Below are 25,282 nucleotides of genomic sequence, written 5' to 3'. Positions count from 1 at the left end.
AGAATCGAGAAACTGCAAGAGCAACTTATCAAGACTCAACAAGAGATGATTGATCAAGTAAAAAAGTTTCAGGGTGATTCAAATGAACAAATGGATCAAGCAAAAAAAATTCTAAGATAATTTAAAAGAGTAAATGACAAAACTAATGGATATGGTGAATATTGTGATCCTGGAGAGAAACCTTTAGAGAATCCTGTTGTAACAGATTTGAATGAGATTATGAATGTTAGTGGTATAACCAATGCAATGGAAACAAATGACCAAGAACTTGTCAAGAAATGTGGAAATCAAATAAGACTCCCAAAAAAGGAGACAGAGATCAAGTTAAAGCAAAGCATAGAAGAGGTTCAAAAGCCATTGAAGAAAGCTAGAAAAAGAAAAAAGAAAGTGATACCTCTCATTCCAATTCCAATCTCATATTCAGACTTGTTACATTTTCTCTTTGAAAGTGGTCTTGTAACACCCATTCCTCTTAGAGCTTATTCTTGACATCCAGATTGGCATAATGTCAAAGATTTATGTAATTATTATTCCGGAGATTTCACTCACTCTGCGGAAAATTATATAATTCAAAACTTAAAAGTCCAAGATCTTATAACATAAGGGTTGCTATGTTTTGAAGATGGGAAACCTAAGTTCCTCCAAAACTCAGAACTGGTCGAGAAAGAGAAATTTTCAAATTACTGTCTGTCTCATGATATTGGTCAATAATCAAAATTCAAATCAAACATTTGGTCATCAATCAACAGGTCTTCAAGAAAGCAAAGTAAACAATTGTAAGGAGACAGTGATGTCAAGGGAAATTCTACCCAAGTTCTCTTCAATTTCATGCAGCAAGTTATATCCTAAGTTACTCAAAACCCAACTTATTGCCCATGTTAGGCTAAGCCTTTATTGCCTCCTTACCCGAGATGGTATAATGAGAAAGTCTTTTGTGAATATCATGTTGGAATCCGATGACACTCAATCGAGAATTGCGATAACTTCAAACGACGGGTCCTAGACCTTTTGGTTCATGGAATCATAGAAGTAGGTGTTAACAATCAGTCCATTTTGGTCAGACAATTGGGATTCAACCACCAAATGAAGTTAATAGGGTCAAGAAAATGAAGATCATACAGCAGAATATATTGAAAAAAAAGGCAAAACTAAAGAAGTGAAGTATGTATGGCAGATTTAACTCTCATACTTCTCTGGTGCTAAAGAATGAGAAAGAGATGAGAAATGAAGAAATTAAATGAAGGTAATTCGAGATTGGCCCATAGGTCTAAGAAAGAATGGGGAAGATGTAACCCAGAAGACACCTCAGACACTTATATCAGATTTTCTAAAAACAAGTGAGACAGGGGGCAATTTAATGAGTGACGAATACTACACCAATCATAGCTGCAATGAGTATTCAGAAACACAACAAAACTGTCATCACCAAGGAAAGTTGTTATGGATCTAAAATTGAGCCCAATTTCCAGTTGGGGAAGAAAAAGATGACGATGGAGACTACTCAGGAGGAATGAGAGATTTGTGCATCTGAAAGTTTATCCAAAGAAGTTAACATAAAAGATGATCAAGAATGGGGGCAAATGAGGACAAACACTCCTGAACAATTATACACCCAACATTATAGAAATAATGAGGCATAAAAGATAAACAAGTGGAAGTTGTTATCTACCACTGTAGTACCTTTCAATTTTCAGCATCTTGTTTGAACTTGTTTTTTGTTCCTTTCTCTGCCTTTTTGTAATAAACAAATTTTGTTGCTTTATGGTTATGAGCAAGAAATTAAATTTTAATCTTGAAATTTTTTAGTATCAAGTAGATTAAATATTTTTTCAAGAATTATAGATCTTTGGTAAGTGATAAAATTATACCTTCATATCCCATCCAACGCCAATTACTTGATCCTTACAAAAACCAAATCCTGACACCAAAAATATCTGAGACTCTGAAGTAATGTCTCTACCTATTTTTGAGACACCAAATCCTGATGTTTACTTTCTCGGGTAGAGTTGATCGATTTATGACATTCCATCATATACATGACTTCAAAAGTCATACATTTGTCCTTCCAGATACAAAACCATCATACTGGTAAAACCAAAAGACCTCAAAAGAACCAAATTTCAATTATCCTGAATCTTACACAAGATGAGATAGATGAGGCATCATGGACCAACTTATCGAATATAATTTCGAGTAATTAGGGCATGCTCGAAGCAAGAAGAAAAAAAAAGGGGATTGATTTAAATAATTATATCGTGCATTAATTACATTGTTTTCATGTAAATAAAGTTAATCCTGAATATTCATCCCCCTGGGGATACCTCTTTTTATAAAGACTTCTGTGTATGAAATGATTTTTCTTCTGATTCAACCATAACCAAGGATCACCCTCCACACTAGAGGCAAAGATGAAGGGCATCTGCTTGCATGAGTGAAGATCATCAATCTAGATTTCGCTACAGAAGTAAATCATGGTGAAATAAAGTGAGAAATATCAAGATACCACAAGGTAGATCAAATACAAAGTGCTTGAAGATCAATTCATTCAAGAATAACGAAATAATTTCTGAAATGCAAGAAGAAAATGAGGTGTTCAAGCAATTGAAGTCCTATACTCATTCACAGGAAAAAAAGGAAAAAAGAAAAAGAAAAAAGATGAGAAATTGAATCAAGATGGGTGACTCATTGAGCCTCAAGATTCAATATTGATCAAGTGCAATCAGTTCAAAGATTCATATTCAACAAGAAATGCAAGAGAAATACTGGAGATATAAGAGAAAATGAAAATAAACCCAAAAATTGGCAGTCTAGAGGGATCCAGAAAAAGAAATGATGAAAGGCAAGTAGCAAAGCATATTCAAATCAAGCAAGGAAAAATTGAAGGCATCATGGATTCGAGTCCATTTTAATCATACAAGGATTTCTTTGTGAAAGAGACTATCTTCAGATTGCATTCCGCCTCTCAGGATTGATTTTTATTTTCAAAAATTAGTTTTTAAAAAATCTTTAATGTATGATATGAAAAATTATAAAAGGGGGTTCAAGATGTAAAATTTCTAAATAACATCTTGAAACCAAAGGAGGATTCGAGCTGAAAACCTGAAAAGGCGGCTCGAATATCAAATGGTACAATAATGACATAAGAGATAATCTTAAGCTCTTGATGAAGCACCGCACATCCTAAAGACGTTCTTGAGATTCTGGTGAAGCACCGCACATCCTAAAGACGTTCTTGAGATTCTGGAATCAAGAAATATCTCTATGAGATGAGTATAGCAACCATTTCTTCAAGTTAATGGACGCTCAAAGAGACATATATGCTGGACCAACCTGAGAAACCTCACTTTACCAGAATCAACCTACACTTTAAATCAATCAATAATTTTGACATTTGCCATAGGACTATGATTTTTTGATATTCATTAAACTCATGTTTTATGATTTGATTCAATTGTGAACCTGTAATGGGCAATACTTTACAAAAAAAATTCATTATTCGATAAAGAAATGAGGAAAAACATTTTCAAACAGGACAGTCTCAAATGAGAAAAGTTCTTGAAGCAAGTTGTTTCCTATTCTACCTTTATTGTAGAAAAATAATAAACGAGGCCAGAATGATGAAGCATTTCAAGTGATCCCAGAAGCAGAAACATGGAGAACTAAACTTATAACACTCTCTTGTGACATTAGCAACGACCAATCAAGAAGAAAAAGATCACCTCATTCAGGAGAGACACATATCTTAGATATTTCTGTCAAGAAGGATTGATTATGTCTTAAATGATTGTGGAAACAACAGGAAAAAACTTTAAGCTACTGAACAACATCGATATTTAGTGACACCAGAATGAGAGCATTCAAGATTAATAGATTTTGCACGGATAGAGCCATGAGTACCCTCAATGGGGCATTAGCAAAATTGGACCTCGTGGGAATCATAAGATTCAAATCAAACAAACATTGAGAGTAAGACTTATATTTTAGAATGTTGGGGCATTTTAAATGCCTAATTCAAACAGAAATGATCTATGTGGGGCATTTTGAAGGCCCACGTCAGTATGAATACTTGGGCATTTTTGAAAGCTCATATTAGCAAGAAGCAAATGTTGGGGCATTTTAAAAGCCACTTTAGACAGATCCATGTGGGGCATTTTGAAGGCTCACATCAATATGAAAAAATGTTGGGGCATGCTAAAAGCCCATTTCAATCAAAATCAGGAATGTTGATGTATTTTGAACGTTTGTATCAGTAAATGTTAGGGCATGATGAAAGCCCATTTCAATCAGAAATAGGAATGTTGATGTGTTTTGAACGTTTTTATCAGCAAATGTTAGGGCATGCTGAAAGCCCATTTTAATTAGAATCATGAATGTTGATGTGTTTTGAACATTTGTATCAACAAATGTTGGGGCATGCTGAAGGCCCATATCATCTTATGGAAAGATCATTGCTTTGAGAAAATATTTCCAATAAGACAGAAAAGACATGAAGAATGAAAATGGTGAAACAGTGACATTGGAGCTGACTATACATAATTACTTCGTTCATCAGGCAGTTGAATTAGGGTCATGGTGTTGAACTAATATTTACTCAGCAAGTATGATTTCAAATACCCAATCTTCTTAACCATGTGTCACATGACAGCGTGTTCTATGTTAAGCTACATCACAGTTGCATGGATAAAGATGGTCCCCATACAGACCATTCGATCCAGGGTTCAGTTCCTCAAGATCTCAGTTTTAAATTTGGTCTTTTGTGTGTCAATGATGATTGGACATATTTCTTTGAGGTTCCTGACAATTAATTTCAATCATATTGTTGGGGCTACAAAGCTATTTTTCAAGACATTTTTTGCTTACTTGATGACATTGAAAAGAGAGGCCCAGTTTACGTACATTACCCTTATTCCCATTGTTACTGGGGTTATCATTGCCAGTCGAGGTGAACCGAGTTTTCATCCATTTGGTTTTATCATGTACATTTCATCTACAGTAGCAAGAGTTACATGAACCTTATTTATACATGGCTCTTATAGCTAATGTGTTTCTACTTCCTACAACACTCATTCTGGAAGAAAAACATGATCGATATCGCACTTGCCCTTTTCTAAGATGATATCAAGATCAGCTGGTATCTCTTATTCAATTCGGCACTAGCATATTTTGTGAATTTGACCAACATTTTGGTCATGAAACACACTAGCATCCCATTTGTATTCCCACTGAGTTTTGTTCTCAAGTGGTCTTGTGACATCATACAAAAGCTTTGAACACTATGCAAGGAGCTTCAATGATTGAGAAATCTGGGCAGAAGCCATAGGAAATGATGAATGTGTTGTCAAATGTTTTATGAATATCTGGGCAGAAGCCATAAGAAATGATGAATGTGTTGTCAAATGTTTTACGAACATCTGGGCAGAAGCCACAGGAAATGATGAATGTGTTGTCAAATGTTTTACGAACCAGTGATTATGGTGTTGAACCAATATTGTAGATCATATGGTGTTTCCATTTATTGATTCAAGATAAATTTTTTCTTCTTTTAACCCTAAGGTTAGAAGTTAGATATGATGAAGATTTCTTTCCATGAGAAATGGAGCTGAAATTTTAACAACAAGAAACTAGTGGAGCCAACTAAGATTGAACAATATGTTGTTGGTAAACATCTAGACATGATATGGTCTGAAAGGCTTTGTTCGAGATCCAATTAGATGTGGAGACATGAAAGGAATTATGATAAATCCTCCTTGTGATGTGTTTCAAGAGTCAAATCAAAACAGACGTTGATCTCCTAATTAATCTCTGCCGAGTTTAGCATATCTACAACTACATTCTTCAAAGATAATAGATTTATTCTTCAAAGATGATAAATTCTCTTTTCAAAGATGATAGATTCTCTTTTCAAAGATGAAAGCTTTATTCTATTTTTACACAAGTCCAAGCAAAGAAAGTCGATGTAATCAAAGATAGAAATAGAGCATCAAGGTTATAGTCCTGATTACGGCAAGAGTTCCATATATGAAACATTTCTTCTGAGACTTTAATGAAACAAAGAAGACACAAATATGCAAATAGATCATATGGTTCATTAAAAATACCAGCTCGAAATGACATTTGGACTAAGTGAAGAAAGACCGAGTTCACCACTTTGAAGTCAAATGAAGATTGCATCGACACTTTTGCATTCATATGAACATAATTTGCACAATAAAAATGCATTACATTGATACATTTGATTGCATTCAAACATGAGGTTTTTACAGATATTCAAAGAAGATTCATGATGAAAAATACCTTACAAACAGAAGGTAGAATTCAAAATCTCAAATGTAGGATTCACGCAAACATCTGAAGAATAGATGGATGCAATCCATAGAAGAAGTATTATTTTAAAATGGGGCATGTTACCCAATCAACAAGTTATTTTGAAAAATGAGAAAATGATTTCCAAAGTTTCTCATTTAATCTTTTCTGAAAATGAAATTGTTGAAAAGTAAGAAAGAAATTTCCAAATTTTCTTACTTAGTAAACTATTTCCCACATCTGTAAGACCTTCAGTGCATGATGTTTTCAAAGCCTTCAGGTCATCCATAAGACATACAGTGCAAGTTGTTTTCAAAGCCTCTGGGTCATCCATAAGACCTACAATGCAGGATGTTTTCAAAGCCTTCAGGTCATCTGTAAGACCTTCAGTGCAGAATATTTTCAAAACCTTCGGGTCATCCATAAGACCTATAATGCAGGATGTTTTCAAAGCCTTTGGGTCATCTGTAAGACCTTCAGTGCATGATGTTTTCAAAAGCCTTCGGCACATCTATAAGACCTTCAGTGCATGATGATTTCAAAGCCTTCGGGTCATCCATATAACCTACAGTGCAGGATGTTTTCAAAAAGTCCTTCAGGCCATCCATAAGACCTTCAGTGCCAGATGTTTTGAAATAACAATTTATCTTGCTTGAGATTATTTTTCTTAAAACATTTCCAGAAGGAGTTCATAATCTAAAGAACTCGTCTAAAGAGGAAAAAGGAGTTCATAATCTGAAGAACTCGTCTGAAGAGGAAAAAAGAGTTCATAATCTGAAGAACTCGTCTGAAGAGAAAAAAGGATTTCATAATTTGAAAAACTCGTCTGAATATGAAAAATGAGTTCATAATCTGAAGAACTCGACTGAAGAGGAAAAAGAAGTTCATAATCTGAAGAACTCGTCTGAAGAGGAAGAATGAGTTCATAATCTGAAGAACTCGTATGAAGAGGAAAAAGGAGTTCATAATCTAAAGAACTCGTTTGAAGAGGAAGAAGGAGTTTATAATCTGAAGAACTCATCTGAAGAGGAAGAATGAGTCCATAATCTGAAGAACTTGTCTGAAGAGAAAGAATGAGTTAATAATTTGAAGAACTCGTCTGAAGAGGAAGAAGGAGTTCATAATCTGAAGAACTCATCTGAAGAGAAAAAATGAGTTCATAATCTGAAGAACTCGTCTAAAGAGGAAGAAGAAGTTCATAGTCTGAAGAACTTATTCAACCTTTTTTCTTGATTCTATCACGGAAGAAAATAGAACAACAACATTTACATCCTAATCAATAGAAGTCAAATGAAAAAATTATTGTCTTTTCGTCTTTGTTATATTCTTGTTAACACAAGAATGAGCAAAGAGGGGCAGCTGTAGACACTAATTTTTCCATTATTTTTATTATTATACTAATAATTATTATTATAATTATTATTATTATTATTATATTATTATTAATAATAAATGATTTTATTTATTTATAGGCCCATTTACAAATCCCGAAGCCCAAAGAGATACAAACCCGACCCAGTTTACAAGCCCAACTCAGTCCAGGCCCAAATAGCCCAGTAATACTCAAAACCTATTTAGGGTTTCTACTAGGGTTTCTAAACCCTAACTCCTACACCACTGGTGGGATTGAAGATGAACAGCCACCGCTCCACTGCCAGATGGTCCAACTATCCACTACCGACACTCCCGTGCCGCGCCCCAAGCCTCGCCCAAGTCTCCAGAAGGTCAGATGGCCACCCACGTCAATGCCCTATGGTGAGTCACCACCATAGTTCGGTGACTCACCGAAAGGCCCCTCTTAGGATCGGTCTGAGCAGAACATCAGGGTAGGCTATAAAAGCCTCGACTTACCTACAAACAAAGAAAAAACTACAAGCAACATAGTAAGACTGAGGAAATACCGAAAACAGCAAACAAAAGACCGAACAAAGAGGAGAATAAAGACCAATCACAGACAACAAACAACGATAAAGAAGATGAAAAAGAGCAGCTTACCCTCGGAGAACCCAAAACGCCGCCAAAAACCCTTATAAAAACCAAGGTAAAACCTTCGGTTATCGCTTAGATCTAGGACTATTGGTAAGTTTTTAGGACAAAATGGCTTCGAAATAGGTGTTCGCGTGTTGTGAGTACTATAAATTATACGCAAATAATGTGCAAGTATACATAATTGCTCAAGTAATATAATGATGAGTGAGTATCATCTCCATAGGGATTGGGTGAAATTACAAAAGTCTAACCAAAGCAATGCACTATTCTATCTAAGTATAGTTAGTCTTGATATATACAAATGTCACAGCAATGTAAATGTGTATGCTGGTGGATATGGAGTGATGGTCTGATGGTGTAGCAAATGGAAATGCAATGGCAATGATGGATGTTTAATGTTGAGTATGGTGAAATGTCAAGGCAATGAAAAATGGTAAAAACAGTAAATAAAAAGAAAATAGAATGTAAAGAAAATAATCCTCACGTGACAAGCTTCCAATGGAATGAGTGGTAGGGATTGATCTAAGGATGCTAAACTTATTTTTCAAGTATATATAAGCTACCTGGTCTTTACTTACTCGACAGAGCTTTCCTAAAGTGTTCAAAAGAACCTAACAGAATAGGATGCCAAGGCATCTTCTCTCACTCAACGATGTTGGCCAGCCTACCCCATTGATAAAGACACCCTTTTTAGTCGTTGAAATCTTATCCTAGTCTCTTCCGAGATCTAAGGGATTAAGTTATAATATTCCTAGGCCGGTTCAAAGCCCCTTGAAAATACTATAACCCATTGCTTATGAGGATCTGATCTTGTGTTTCTTCTGAATACTTACAAGTATTTTTAGTCTAGGATTCTTCTGAATACCTAACCATCATCTAAGAAATGGACATTTCCATGCCTCTTACAAGCCTAGATGATGAAGAATTCATAAGCAAAGCAAATAAAGAACCAAAATAAACTTAAATATACCATTAAAAATAAATTCAAACAACCATTAAATCAACCACCACCAAATAAGTTAGTTCATGGTGGGGTTCAAAATATCCAAACACAAATTCATGAAAATATTTGTTCCAACAACCCACAAATAAATATAAAATAGTAGCAAAAAGGGAAGTTGAGAAGAAGCCTTCGACGCGCCACCGGAGGTCTCTTCTCGGCCACCGTGAACCACCTAGCTCGCTAGCTTCTTTTGGCTCCTAGCTCGCCACTCCTTGGAGCTTTATCAATGTTGGAATATCCCAAGGAAGAAGAAGGGAAAAGGAAAAATAAAAATTTTATTTTTGCTATAGTGTGCGTCCTACTTTTCTATCTCCCATGAGGTGTCATATATAATAAAAATAATATTTAGGGTAATGATGAGGTTGTTGGGTGATGTTGGGTGCAAAATACCCCTCTTACCCCTAAAATCACATGTTGTGCATGAACCTTATCCTCCAAGTGGTAGTGGTCCTCTGGCGGCTCTGGCAGGCGGTTACAGCAGTCCTTCACATGCAGAGACAACTGTCTAGTGCCAGCTGTCCTTGTGTAGAAATATCTTTTTTTGTCTTTTTCTGCGCCAGAAATGCCGAGGCATTTCATTCTGCTTTAGCAACGTGTGATGTCGTGGCATTGCTTCCTAAAGAATCCTTTTTCTTGCTATTCCCTGTACACCACAAACAAACTGCACCTTTCCCTCAAGCAACACCATTAAGAAATAAAATAACACTACCACCACAAATGCAACTATATGCAACTACATGATCCTAAAATGCCTAAAATGAGCTTTTAAACAAACAATAACTTAAGTGAAAAATTCCTTAAAAGTAGCCTTTTTAGGAAGTTATCACACCCCCAAACTTAAGCTATTGCTTGTCCTCAAGCAATGGATAGCAATTACATAAGTAAAATGTCATGGCAATGTTCGACAGTAAGACAGTAGGATAAAATTGAATTTCAACCCTCATAAAAAAATAGGCTTCAACATGCTAGACTTATCAAGAATTCAAGTACTTTTCCTTAGGTCAAGATCCTTTGTGGTAGTGTGTGTGCGTGATTGTATCCTATCTATACTTAGCAAACTTAGACCATTTATAATATAGTCCTCTAGTTTTTGCCAAGGCATTTACTTATTCATTAAGCACATTTTTACTCCTTTTTTTTTAATTACTTGTTGTTATGAAGGGAGTCAGCTCATCACACCTACTCTTCCACTCTCTAGATGAAAGGGAGCATACCTTCCACCCCCGAGCTAGTTAAGTAGAGTCATCCCGTGACTACTTTCATTCACTCATATGCACAAGGCTGCCATTTATTAAAGAAAGTTCCAGGCAATGCCACGGCAAAGAGGAGTGTCCCTCTACAGCTATGCCTAAGTATTTATTCACAGTTTCATTTCCAAGGGAGTTGTTTTTGATTTTTTTTCATTTAAGCACAAAACTATATTTCAATGCCAAAACTAACTAGAGTTCTTTCATAAAAAAATTTTTAAGTATAAAAAACATACAAATCGTGTAAAATTTTCACAAAGCATCAAGCCCTAGAGTGAGTTCTATCATTCTCAACAGTCATTTACATTCAGAATCTAGCCTAACAAAAATCATCATCATCGGGTATCCTAAAAACATTCTATCTAACTATCCTACCATTTACTGATGCCATGGCATAATACTACGCTAATGTTATCATGCATATGACCTACCAAGAATAATACCTCCCCCAAACTTAAGGGAAGCATTGTCCTCAATGCTTATACTAAACTAAATATAAACTAAATGCCATGCAATGAAATGCAACTAAATTATAATGAATGCAAATGAGGTACCTCAATGTTTGCGTGGTGGTGGTGCCTTGGAGGTGCTAGCAGCTCCTTGCTTGGTGCGCTTGCGTATTGGTGCTGGGCTGGACTCGAAAGAAGTGGAGTAATGACGCGCAATTCATCCAGCCGTGGTCTTGGTGCGTTGACCACTACGTGGTGCAGGAGAAGGATTGGGTGCTGGGACAGGGCTGGGTGTTTCATCGACAGGGACAGTGGGCGGATATTCAGGAGTTTTAGAATGGTGCGGAGCAAGAATCGGAACATCAGCAGGAGGATCGGCTGCATCTTGTTCGGGCTCTGGAGATGCCTCGTCATTAAATACCGGCAGAATTTCATCTGGGAAGCCAGGGAAATTCCGTTGACCGTATGGAATAATTTCTTGAAACATTGATTCCACCACAACATCTCTATGCTTCACGTATCCAAAGAAGTTACGGATATCACCGTGTAAAGCATGTAGGTGTGTCTGAGTCTGCATCACAGCTTCTTCGAGAGCAATTAGCCTTGCCTCGGCATTTGATTGTGTAGTACCTGCAGATTGCTCATGAGCAGATTCTTTAGATTTAGGATTTTCAAGTCCTAATAGCAGTGGGAGTCTGGCTCTAGTAATGCCCGATAATCCAGGTAAATTTTCATCAAAAGCATTTTCCTCAACCTTTTTCTTACGACATAAGACAGTAATTAAGTTAGGAAACAATAAAGCACTTGCCTTTTTACTTAAGCATTTATGAACTTGCTGAACAATAATACGCCCAACATCAATAGGACGGGACACCATTATCGAATGTAAATGCAGTAAGCGTGAAAGTGATACCATAGTGTTGTGGGAAGTGGGCATGATTTTATGCTTAAGGAAGTGATTCCTTAACTTGGCGCGCGGCTGAAGACGTTCTCGGTTGACCGAGTATCGACACGTTTGGCGCCCATTTCACTCAGTGTTTTTGAAACAAAGGTCCTCCAAGACCCCATCGTATGTGGTGCTATCAGCCTCCTCTTCGAACATGTCCGTCTACTACATCGTGTAAATGAAAATACCGGTTAATCACAGTGGGTGTAAAATAGATCTGCTTACCTCGGACGAAGATAGAGTGTTGGTTGGGCTTGGAAATATTCGCGTAGAACTCTTTAACCACCGAGGCATTTACCGAACCAGGATGACGGGCGAATTTCTTCCACTTGAGCAGTGTCACGATGTTCATAACATCGGGTCCAAAACCACCATCAGTTTCCTTGGTAAAAATAAATCCTAACTCAAAAAAGAGTTTTCGATTCTTGAAGTTTTGGAACCGAGCCCTGGCCTTATCATCTTCAAACTGTTGCCAAGCGGTAGTGTCGGTTGGAGCCGGTCTTGAACGTACCATTTTCGTGTGTGTATGAAGCAAGAAAAATGATTAAGGAATAATCTTTTGAAAGCTTTAAAAACTTGGATGTATTTTGGCTATGAAGAGAATAAGGGAAGAAGATGAGTAAAAGAAAGAGAAAAAGTAAAAGTTAAAATGAAAGAGAAAAATTAATAAAGAAAGAGAAAAGAAAAAGTTAAAAATTTAAGAGGGAAAAGGTGTGATAGGACAGTTAAGAGAGTATTGAGTGGGTGGAGGGGGTTATGCGTATATGGGGAAGGAAAAAAACTGCCAAAAGGTAATGATGGTGATAGGACGAATCTGTGGAAAGAGAAAAAGAAATGTCAGAAATTAAATTAAATAAAAAGAAACAAATCAAAAGAATATCTCTCCAATTAATGCATTGTCCTTTCCTCCTTTTGGTAATCGCTCCTTGCACGGTTTGCAGCACTGTGGTCCCTACAAATCATATCAAAAATTAATTACAAAATGAAATAAAAATAAAAATAAAGAAAAACTTAAATTTTAAATTTTTATTTATGCACAGACACAAATTCAATGCCGTGGCATCGAATTTTGGTTCTCCTTTGGGCACGCTTCAGTATCGTGCAGACATAACACGTCCTTTTTGTGTGGTGGTGGAACTCCATTGTAGGCTTTCAGACGCTGGCCATTGACCTTGAAGATCGTCCCATTGTCTATTCTCTTGATGTCAACAGCTCCATGGGGATAGACATAATGCACCTCAAATGGTCCTGACCATCGAGATTTGAGTTTCCCAGGAAAGAGTTTGAGTTTGGAGTTGTAAAGCAAGACTTGTTGCCCCTCATGAAAATGTCGTGGCATCAGTTTCTGGTCATGCCACTTCTTGGTTTTCTCCTTGTATATCCGAGCATTCTCATATGCTTGTGCTCTAAACTCTTTCATTTCGTTAAGTTCAAGTAATCTCTGTTCCCCAGCTAGTTGAGCATCGAAATTCAATCGCTTGATGGCCCAATAAGCTTTGTGTTCAAGCTCAACCGAGGATGACAAGCTTTACCATACACCAACTTAAAGGGTGACATCCCCAAATGAGTCTTGAATGCAGTTCTATACGCCCAAAGTGCTTCATCCAACTTTGGCGACCAATCCTTACGCCTTGGGTTCACCACTTTCTCTAAAATCTGCTTGATCTCTCGATTAGATATCTCTGCTTGGCCATTTATCTGCGGATGATATGCCGTGGCAATCTTATGTCAAACTCCATATCTCTTCAATGCCTTGGCAATCAACTTGTTATCAAAGTAGGTTCCCTCATCATTAATGATAGCACGAGGTACTCCAAACCGAGTGAAAATATACTTGTGCAAAAACTTGAGTACGGTTTTGGAGTCATTCCTTGATGTTGCTATTGCTTCCACCCATTTTGACACATAATCCACAGCAAGCAAGATATATAATTTTCCTTCAGAAGATGGGAATGGTCCCATGAAATCAATGCCCCACACATCAAACAGTTCTATCTCCAAAATATTTTACAACGGCATTTCATGTTGTCTGGAGATGTTTCCAATCTATTGGCATCGATCACATCCTTTGTAAAATGCTTGGGCATCTTTAAATAGAGTTGGCCAGTAAAATTCTGATTGCAGGACCTTATTAGAAGTCCTTGCTCCACCAAAATGGCCTCCAGTTGGGGCCGAATGACAATGGTACAAAATATTACTTTGCTCCTCTTCAGGTACACATCGTCTAATGAGCTGATCAACACAATGCTTGAACAGATATGGCTCATCCCAAAAATAGTGCCTTGCATCGTGCTTGAACTTCTTTTTAGCCTGACTATTCAAATCAAAAGGCACAATTCCACTAATAAGAAAATTAACAAGGTCAGCGTACCACGGGATTGCCGTGGCATATAAAATTTTCTCATCAGGAAATTCCTCTTGGATATCTACATTGTCATGGCATTCAAAATTATTCTCTAGCCTAGATAAGTGATCAACAACTTGATTTTCAGTTCCTTTTCTATCTACCACCTCTAATTCAAATTCTTGCAAAAGTAAGATCCACCTAATAAGTCTAGGCTTGGCATCCTTTTTGTTCACTAAGTATTTTATAGCCGAATGATCAGTGTGAACAATAACTTTAGTGCCTATCAGGTACACATCGTCTAATGAGCTGATCAACACAATGCTTGAACAGATATGGCTCATCCCAAAAATAGTGCCTTGCATCGTGCTTGAACTTCTTTTTATCCTGACTATTCAAATCAAAAGGCACAATTCCACTAACAAGAAAATTAACAAGGTCAGCGTACCACGGGATTGCCGTGGCATATAAAATTTTCTCATCAGGAAATTCCTCTTGGATATCTACATTGTCATGGCATTCAAAATTATTCTCTAGCCTAGATAAGTGATCAACAACTTGATTTTCAGTTCCTTTTCTATCTACCACCTCTAATTCAAATTCTTGCAAAAGTAAGATCCACCTAATAAGTCTAGGCTTGGCATCCTTTTTGTTCACTAAGTATTTTATAGCCGAATGATCAGTGTGAACAATAACTTTAGTGCCTATTAGGTAAGGTCTAAATTTATCAAAAGCAAATACCACGTCAAGTAATTCTTTCTCAATGGTAGTGTAGTTCAATTGTGCTTCATTTAAAGTGCGGCTAGAATAATAAATAATATGAAACATTTTACCTCGGTGTTGCCCCAGAACAGCTCCTACGGCATAATCGCTTGCATCACACATCAGCTCAAATGGTGATGTCCAATCGGGAGGGACTACAATGGGTGCCGAGATCAGTTGTCGTTTCAGCTGAGTAAATGCGCCGAGGCATAATTTTTCAAACACAAAGGGTTGGTTTTGTTGAAGCAATGTGCACAAGGGCTTAGAAATCTTGGAGAAGTCTTTGATAAACCTTTTATAGAATCTAGCATGTCCAAGAAAACTTCTTATGCCCTTGACCGAAGTTAGTGGTGGCAACTTTTCAATCTTCACCTTATCAACCTCAATACCCTTGTACGAAATTTTGTGTCCTAATACAATGCCTTTAGTCACCATGAAATGACATTTTTCCCAATTTAAGACCAACTCAGCCTCCTCACATCTCTTGAGAACTTTTGTTAAATTGTCGAGGCATCGTTCAAAATCGTCCCCACAAACAGAAAAGTCGTCCATGAAAATCTCCAGAAAATCCTCAACCATGTCTGAAAATATGGCTTGCATACAGCGTTGAAATGTTGTCGGGGCATTACAGAGTCCAAAAGGCATCCTCCTAAAAGCAAAAGTGCCATAGGGACAAGTAAATGTAGTCTTCTCCTGGTCCTCTGGTGCGATGGCAATTTGATTGTACCCCGAGTACCCATCCAAAAACCAATAGAATGTTTTGCCGGCTAATCGATCCAACATTTGGTCGATGAAAGGTAGAGGAAAATGGTCCTTTTTTGTAGCTTTATTGAGTTTTCGATAGTCCATGCATATTCTCCATCCGGTCACAGTACGAGTGGGTAATAGCTCATTATCCTCATTAGTAACCACCGTCTTGCCTCCTTTCTTCAGAACATATTGGACAGGGCTCACCCATGAGCTATTTGAGATAGGGTAGATCACTCCAGCATCAAGCCATTTCAGAATTTCTTTCATCACCACTTGCTTCATAATAGGGTTGAGTCTTCTTTGTGGTTCTATTGAATTACCGTGGCAATCTTCAAGCAGAATCTTGTGCATGCAGATCGTGGGACTGATGCCTTTCAAATCGGCCATAGTTCAACCAATTACTTTTTTATGCTACATCAATACACTTAACAAACTTTGCTCTTGATTAGCAGTAAGGTTAGCGGAAATAATCATCGGTAAAGTCTCATCGCTACCTAAGTAAACATACTTAAGATGCCCTGGCAAAGTCTTAAGCTCTAGCGTGGGTGAATGCATTAATGAAGGCTTAGGAGGAATAAATTCATCAAAATTTAGAGGTTCAAAATTCATACCTGATCTAACTTGTAGTAAGCTAGATTCTTCCTCAAAAATTGGAAAGTTGTCGGACTCCACTAAGCTTTCATCATCCACTCAATATTCATTTTTTGCTAGCTGAATGAAATTGTTCTGGCAAAGATGTTCAGTCTCTTCTTCAATCACTGAGTTCAATTCAGAAATTCCTTGGCATTCTTCAGTGTCATCAACATATTTGAGCGTTCGAAAAATATTGACAGTCACACACTGATCAGCCACTCTCATGGTGAGTTCACCTTTTTCACAGTCTATCAAGATACGTCCAGTTGCTAGGAAAGGTCTTCCCAGAATGATTGGTGCCTTGGCATCAACTTCGTAGTCCAGAATTAAGAAGTCGACTGGAAACACAAACTTATCCACCCTTACTATGACATCCTCAACTCTCCCTTCAGGTTTCACATGGGATCTGTCGGCAAGTTGTAAAATAACTGAGGTGGGTCTTGCATCTCCTATGCCAAGCTTCAAGAATATCGATTTCGGCATTAAGTTGACACTTGAACCAAGATCACACAGTGCCTTTCCAACGAAATTAGCTCCAATTGAACAAGGAATAATGAAGCTGCCCGGATCATTTCTCTTTGGCGGCAACTTACTCAATGAAGAACAAAATTCTGTTGTCGTGGCAACATTCTCTACTTTCCTCTTCTTGGTACAGATTTCCTTCAGAAATTTGGCATACATCGGTATCTGTTCAACAGCTTCCAAGAGAGGTATATTGATATGGAGCTGATCAAGAATGTCCACGAACTTCTTGAACTAAACTTCATCATTATGCTTCTTCAATCTTTGCGGGAAGGGTGGGGGAGGTCTAGCTTCCTTAGCTGCAGGAATAGAATTTGCTTTTGCCTTGGCATAAGAATCTGGTATCTTAGCAGAATCCTCCTCCTTGTCCTTCTCAGTAACTCTATCATCATGTAATTCAACTTCAGTAGTGGGATTAGAATCATCATGTTGTGGCCCACTATCCTTGACTTATTAATTGATTTGTGTTCCACTCCTAAGAGTTAACACATTACAGTGCTCTTTTCCAGGTGCTCTAATGACTTCAGTATCACTTGGAAAACGTCCTTGCTGACGCTCTGGCAATACCGTAGCAATCTGACCAACTTGACCTTCAAAATCTCTCAGAGACGAGCTATGGCTTTGAAGTAAGGCGCCTTGACTTTGAAGTAAAGCTCATTGATTCTTAATTGAAGTATAATGGTCTTGCAGCATTGTCTTCGTAGTGGATATGAACTCTTGAATTGTAGCTTCCAATGAACTCATGATTGCTGAAGATGAAGCTCCTTTGTTGGCATTATGCCATGGCATAGCATTTTGGTAACCTTGAGGCTCATTGTGATTCTGCTGCCGAGTAGGTTGATTAACATTGTGGGCTCCTTGATTTCCCCATGAAAAATTGGGATACTGACGCCATCTAGCATTATAAGTGTTAGCATAAGGATTTTTGTTGCCTCGATTGTAATTACCTACAAAGTTGATGGACTCATGGTTGGTTGGGCATTCTCTCTCGTGATGATTGCCTTGGCATAACAGACATGCCAAGCTAGTTGCTTTCACTTCCTTCACATCAGTGGAACGTTGTAAGTTCTTCAACATATTAGTGATGGCTGAGAGTTGAGCGGACACCGAATCCTTGGTGTCTAACTCAAATGCTCCAGGTGTTCTCCTTCCACTCCCAAGCCTTGAGGAGGAAACTGATAATCATTATTAGCAATTTTGTCCAAGATAGCAAACGCCTCAATAGGTGATTTATCCAGCAATGTCCCATTTGTCGAGGCATCCAGTAACATCCTCGTGGGTGCATTGACTCCATTATAGAACATGACTACTTGAGTCCAATCATGAAAACCATGATTTGAACACTTTCGAAGCAAACTCTTGTAACGATCCCAACACTCATACATGGATTTGTCATCGCCCTGGAGAAAAGATGATATTTCATTCCTTAGCTGCGTATTCATGTTTCGTGGGTTGTACCTCAATAAGAAACCCTAGCAAAGATCGTCCCATGATTCCATAGAAACGGTTGGTACACCACTCAACCAAGCCCTTGCTCGGTCACGCAATGAATACGGAAAAAACTTTAATTTCAGAAAATCCTCATGCACTCCTTCTTGGCGAAAAGAATCACAAACTTCCAGAAAATTGCGAATGCGCTGCCTGGCATCTTAAGTTGGCATACCCCCAAACTGCCCAATAAAATTCAACATGTTCAACATGACTGGTTTCAGCTCGAAATGTGCAGCTTGAATTTCAGGTGCCACAATCCCAGGATTCAGATCATCCAGTATCGGATTTAAGTGATCGCAAATAACGCGCGGCCTAACAACAGGAGCAACATTGTCTAATGCCGCGACATTATGATTTCCGTCATCCTGACCAATGCCTTGGTTTCCAATCTGATACATATTTCTTTGAGTACGTCTTCTTCTTCTAAAGAGTCTTTCAATCTCAGGTTCTACACTAGATAAACCTGAAAATAAAACAAAAATATCAAGTAAACTATACACAAATAAAAATGCAAAACAAAATAATATGCTCTGGCAAAACTAAATAACTTCAGGCTGCCAATCCCCGGCAACGGCGCCAAAAACTTGTTCGCGTGTTGTGAGTACTATAAATTATACGCAAATAATGTGCAAGTATACACAATCGCTCAAGTAATATAATGATGAGTGAGTATCGTCTCCATAGGGATTGGGTGAAATTACAAAAGTCTAACCAAAGCAATGCACTATTCTATCTAAGTATAGTTAGTCTTGATATATACAAATGTCACGGCAATGTAAATGTGTATGCTGGTGGATATGGAGTGATGGTCTGATAGTGTAGCAAATGGAAATGCAATGGCAATTATGGATGTTTAATGTTGAGTATGGTTAAATGTCAAGGCAATGAAAAATGGTAAAAACAGTAAAGAAAAAGAAAATAGAATGTAAAGAAAATAATCCTCACGTGACAAGCTTCCAATGGAATGAGTGGTAGGGATTGATCTAAGGATGCTAAACTTATTTCTCAAGTATATATAAGCTACCTAGTCTTTACTTACTTGGCAGAGCTTTCCTAAAGTGTTCAAAAGAACCTAACAGAATAGGATGCCAAGGCATCTGCTCTCACTCAACGATGTTGGCCAACCTACCCTATTGATAAAGACACCCTTTTTAGTCGTTGAAATCCTATCCTAGTCTCTTCCGAGATCTAAGGGATTAAGTTATAATATTTCTAGGTCAGTTCAAAGCCCCTTGAAAATACTATAACCCATTGCTTATGAGGATCTTATCTTGCGTTTCTTCCGAATACTTACAAGTATTTTTAGTCTAGGATTCTTTCGAATACCTAACCTTCATCTAAGAAATGGACATTTCCATGCCTCTTACAAGCCTAGATGGTGAAGCATTCATAAGCAAAGCAAATAAAGAACCAAAATAAACTTAAATATACCATTAAAAATAAAGTTCAAACAACCATTAAATCAACCACCACCAAATAAGTTAGTTCATGGTGGGGTTCAAAATATCCAAACACAAAGTCATGAAAATATTTGTTCCAACAACCCACAAATAAATATAAAATAACAGCAAAAAAGGAAGTTGAGAAGAAGCTTTCGACGCGCCACCGGAGGTCTCCTCTCGGCCACCGTGAACCACCTAGCTTGCTAGCTCCTTTTGGCTCCTAGCTCGCCACTCCTTGGAGCTTTATCAATGGAAGAATATCCCAAGGAAGAATAAGGGAAAAGGAAAAATAAAAATCTGATTTTTGCTACAGTGTGCGTCCTACTTTTCTCTCTCCCATGAGGTGTCATATATAATAAAAAAATATCTAGGGTAATGATGAGGTTATTGGGTGATGTTGGGTGTAAAATACCCCTCATACCCCTAAAATCACATGTTGTGCATTAACCTTATCCTCCAAGTGGCAGTGGTCCTCTAGCGGCTCTGGCAGGCGGTTACAGTAGTCCTTCACGTGCAGAGACAGCTGGTCTAGTGCCAGCTGTCCTTGTGCAGAAATATCTTTTTTTGTCTTTTTCTGCGCCAGAAATGCCGAGGCATTTCATTCTGCTTTAGCAACGTGTGATGCCGCGGCATTGCTTCCCAAAGAATCCTTTTTCTTTCTATTCCCTGCACACCACAAACAAACTGCACATTTCCCTCAAGTAGCACCATTAAGAAATAAAATAACACTACCACCACAAATGCAACTATATGCAACTACATAATCCTAAAATGCCTAAAATGAGCTTTTAAACAAACAATAACTTAAGTGAAAATGGCCTTAAAAGTAGATTTTTTAGGAATTTATCAATAGGCTTTAGGGTGATTAGGGGCTTCGATTTATGTATTTTCTCAATTTTCAGCCACCGTGAACGGTGGCCGGCGGTGGTGACCGGCACCAGAGCACGGTGGCCGGAGGCTGCCGGAATTCCCTCCGGTCAGGGAAGTTAGAGAGAAGGGGGAGAATTTCTCGTTTTAGAGAGAGAGAAGAAAGGAAAAATGAGAAAGAGTGGTCCTTAGGGCCGGTTTTCTGGGTTTTAAATACCTATCTCCAAACTATGCCATTTTGAGGAGGGGTATCTGTGTAATTTTAGGGTAAGTAAAATTGTTTCGTCGTCCCTATATTTTGGAGTTATTTTAATTTGGTCACTAAATTATATTTCTGAATAATTTAATTTGGTCTCCAAATTTTATTTATTTATAATTTAGTCATTAATCTTATTTATATAATATTTAGGATAAATACTCATTTTAGTCCTCTATAATTTTAATAATTTATATTTTAGTCTCGTATTATTATTATGGTAAAATTACAAAGTTAATTATTATATTTTCATAATATTTCGAATTAGGGCCTTTAACTTCGATATTTTATATTTTAATCAGTAATATTTTAATTACTTTCATTTTTTACCATGAATTTTATATATTTTACAATTTAATTCCACATTTTTAATTTCTTTTATTTTAGTCATTAATTAATGCAATTTTATTCTATTTTTTTATTATTGTCATTTATTTTAAATTAGTACTTTAATTATTTATTTATTTATTTATTATTATTTATGTTTTATTCACTAATATTTATATGAAATACAATATAATAATTTCATAATTTGATAATATTTATTTTTAAATACTCAGAAAGGGCGGTCTTAAAATAACTAGATGTCCTATTCTGGTATTTTAAAAATAAACAAATATCTTGTTTATAAATATATATATATATACTTCATTTTTATTTAAATTATTTTATCATATTCTTATTAATGTTTATTTGTTTTTTAATATCAAAGAAATGTGTTGTCTTAAAGTAACTAGATGTCATTTTTTGATATTTTTAAATAAATAAATACCCTGTTTATAAAACCCTAAAAATATAAATATTTACTTTAGTTTTATAAAAAATTATTTTTTTCCTTAGAATTATCTAATTGAATCTGGAATAATAGAATCATAAATTAAATTTATATTTGAATTCTTAAATTTCACTAATAGAGACAATTTATAACAATGGGTACCAATTTTGGGCGTTATGAGGGAACTAATCATTCCCCAAACGTAACCGACACGAATCTCTTTTTATTACTAAAAAGAATGAATTTTTGGTTAAATGCAAACCAATTACTCTTTTAAAATGGTATTTTATTAAAAACTATTTTAAAAGATGATTTTTAGGTATTCGACCTACCTAACCCAAAAGACCGATGACGACTCCAAACATTTCCTTAAAATACCATTTATTTATTCACATTACTTTTTCCGCCAATGAAATTTCGTACCCTAGCGAAAACCGGTTACGACACCAGCTTTAAGAGGAAATCTTTCACAATTAACCATTTGGTTGACATAACCACTCACAGCAACTCCATGCAAATGATCTTGCAACAAGGCACTTGAATCAGAATTTTGAAGGCCTTCCGGAAATAAGTAATTCACGTGAACTTCCTGATTTGGAAAATGATTAAAAGGAAAACTGAAAGTTTGCTGCTCGGAAACAGGGCAAAAGGTTTCCCTCCCCTTAGAAGATGAAGTAGAATGTTGACAATCTACTTCTGATGATTACATAGATTGAATACCAAGTTTTTGTTGAAGAAGGTCCATTAAAGCTTTCTTAGAGTTTTCATGAACCCCTCCAGCTGATGCCCAAGTGCTTGAATCAACCTCAGACTTCCTTCTTTGCAATTCTGTTTCAAGATTTAAATGTTGCATCTGTTTTATGGTCCAACTATTTTCTAACCGCACATTTTTCCTAGAGTCGAAGCTCTCCGTTGCACCAGGATGAGAAGCATATGCATTACATGGAACATGCTGGCCAAGAGAGTGATTACCTGAAGAGAAAGGACCAAGTTGGTTTTTGGATTGCCTATAAAGATTTTCAGCTAGATCCATAGAATTTGCATTTTCTACTTTCATCCCAGGAGCAACTGCAGGGAGATTCAACCTGCCAAATGCTGTAGAGTTGGGGTCGAAATTCCCTCGCTCCGGTAGGTCCTGCAAAGAATGATTCTGTCTATTGAAGTAAGGATCTTCAAGAGGTGACAGCCTCTGCTGGTAATTATCTGAAGCATTCAACCCCACAGAATGAGCCTGATGAGGATTGCTAGGATTCCCAACAAATTGACGAACTTCATCAGCAGACAATGAACCAGCAAGCCTCCTATCCCCCTCCATTCCTAATTGTTGCCTCAGTGCCATTGATAATTGCTGCACTTGAAACTGTTCTTGTTGAAGACGAAGCTGATGCTCCGAAGGAAGCATATTGCCATACTTTGCCTGTGACATTAAATCAAAAAATTCATCTTGTTGCCCTTGGAGTGCACCCTGGTTAATCTTTTCTTGGATGATCTGCTCCAGTGATGAATCCAGGTGACTTGAAGCATGTGAATTCTGCTGTGATTCACTCAAGATATGCCTTCGTAACTGAACCTGATCAAGTCTGTTGTCTCTAGCAGCATCGAATACGTGCTGACTGTAACCAGGACCAGACATCTGATGCTGCAGCAATTGATCAAGAAGAAATTGCAGAGATTGAGAATGTGGCATCTGTAGATGAAGATGTTGCTGCTCCTGTAACAATTTGAATTGGGTTACATCTATATCAGATGGTGACACACGTCTCAGCCCACCTTTTGAACTATTCATTTGTGTAAGGACAAGCATAACAAATCATGAATATATTCTCAATGAACAGCTGATAGTCGACAACTAAAAATGATAGTTTCCTACCCTTCGTCACAGTTACCTGTGAACCGGTCACATGTTTCAGCATCCTCCCTGTTAACCAAGGAACTTTGTTTCCCTTCACCTGAAATCACTTCAGCAACATCTGGATTAGGACAAAAAAAAAGAGAGAATCTCAATCATATCTAATTATTTACTTGGTAGCACACTAGAAAAAATCCGGATCCATACTTGTGTCTCTATATGAGTTGTACAACACTCCACTGCTTGTAGCTTTTCCCTTCCATATATCTCCAAGGACAGCCTGTAAAAATCAAGCAAACATATTTTATGCAACCACATAGAAGGATAAATATGACTACACTTCTCTAAATCAGATTAAAAGCAGCATACCTCTTCTTCTGCATCAGGAGGAACAAAAGCCAAAGGCTCCACAGTTTCTTTTTGTGTTATTGGTAATAAATGATCCATCTCGTCAGACAGGATGTCAAAATAAGTAGCAGTCTTTAGCTTGCGGTAAATGTCGAGGAGTTTTCCTCTTGGGAAGCAATATGCATTATAAGTTTTGCTTTTGTCCAGAGGAAGAGATCCAATGACAGAAGCAGATTTTAGCCTACCAATTTGTAGGCTTCAATTACCATTTTATCTACCTCGTCCTGCAAACCCCAAATTTGATCCCTCCACTCATCCCCTTTCTGAACCAAAGCCTGGCGCACTATTTTTAAGAAGCAGACCCACCTGCATGAATTCCCTAAATTAAAGGACTAAGGTGAAATTAAACCTAAAGTGGAGGCTCTATTTATTAACCTAATCAATTATGTTAAATGACTATCTAATTAAAGATCTAAGGATTAAGTTGTGAAGAATCTAAAATTGAGGTTCTAATTATTAACCTAATTAATTATGTTAACAGAGTATCTAATTACAAAAGGTTCAAGGACTGCATTACGAAGAATCTAATGTTAAAGTTCTAAATATTATTATTACCAATTATTGAATCGAATAATCGAAATGTACTCTTGGGCATCTAAATGCGAGGGTCAAATTGAATTATTCTCTAAATTAAAATACTAAAGTGTGAAAGATTTAAATCTAAGGTTTGAATACAAAATATAAGGTCCTAATTATAGATTAAAATCAGATAAACCTGAAGATACTAATTTTTTTTTATCTATTTTTTATTTATATTATTATTGTTATTATTTTATTTATTACTATTATTATTTTATAATTATATTATTATTATTATTATTATATTACACTTCAGTCCCGGAGGCCCATTTACATGCCCAACCTGATCCAGGCCTAATTGAACCCCTAAAACCCAATTAGGGTTTGTATCTCATCCCCAGCCGCCGCTCCTCTTCTCAACCGTTGGATCTAATTTTGATCCAACGATCCAGATCTCTCTAGACAAAACCCTAGGGTTATGATACCTTAGGGTACACGCCGCCGCCGCAGCTACTCCCACCATCTCCACGTTGCTCCACCGCTGCCACGCCCGTCGAAAGCTTCCAGAAGAGCCACTCCAGCCGCACACGCGTCGCCATTCCTCGGTGAGTCACCACAACTCCGGTAACTCACCAAAACCCACCATCATAACCGGTCCGAAGCCATCACCGGTGGTGGCTATAAAAGCCACCGATTCTCTGCAAGCAAAAAAATAAGAAGAAAAAAG

General features: G+C 37.1%; 1 protein-coding gene and 1 long non-coding RNA gene across 2 annotated transcripts; both read right to left on the bottom strand.

The window, feature by feature from the left end:
* Positions 1–22,229: 22,229 nt before the first annotated feature.
* Positions 22,230–23,681, bottom strand: LOC120172037. Its single transcript, XM_039179612.1, has 2 exons — positions 22,829–23,681; positions 22,230–22,705 (listed from the first exon to the last, which is right to left on the bottom strand). Exons 1-2 carry the CDS (start codon positions 23,581–23,583, stop codon positions 22,483–22,485), a joined length of 978 nt encoding a protein of 325 aa, XP_039035543.1. The 5' UTR covers positions 23,584–23,681; the 3' UTR covers positions 22,230–22,482.
* An 8-nt stretch (positions 23,682–23,689) lies between these two features.
* Positions 23,690–24,226, bottom strand: LOC120172039. The gene is made up of 3 exons (XR_005520929.1): positions 23,998–24,226; positions 23,836–23,908; positions 23,690–23,728 (listed from the first exon to the last, which is right to left on the bottom strand). It is a non-coding gene; the product is annotated as an uncharacterized LOC120172039 (long non-coding RNA).
* Positions 24,227–25,282: the final 1,056 nt, after the last annotated feature.

The sequence above is a fragment of the Hibiscus syriacus genome, unplaced genomic scaffold (assembly GCF_006381635.1).
Source record: "Hibiscus syriacus cultivar Baekdansim isolate YM2019G1 unplaced genomic scaffold, ASM638163v2 tig00111841_pilon, whole genome shotgun sequence".
Lineage (NCBI taxonomy): Eukaryota > Viridiplantae > Streptophyta > Magnoliopsida > Malvales > Malvaceae > Hibiscus > Hibiscus syriacus.
Note: the sequence above shows the minus strand (reverse complement) of the source record. Positions and strands in the feature narration are given on the sequence as shown.

Excerpts from the sequence above, each read along its gene's own strand:
- LOC120172037 (XM_039179612.1), bottom strand. The coding sequence starts at position 23,583 with ATGCTTGTCCTTACACAAATGAATAGTTCAAAAGGTGGGCTGAGACGT. Across the intron at positions 22,706-22,828 it reads GTTGCTCCTGGGATGAAAGT|TCATCCTGGTGCAACGGAGA; the intron begins AGAAAATGCAAA and ends TGCATATGCTTC.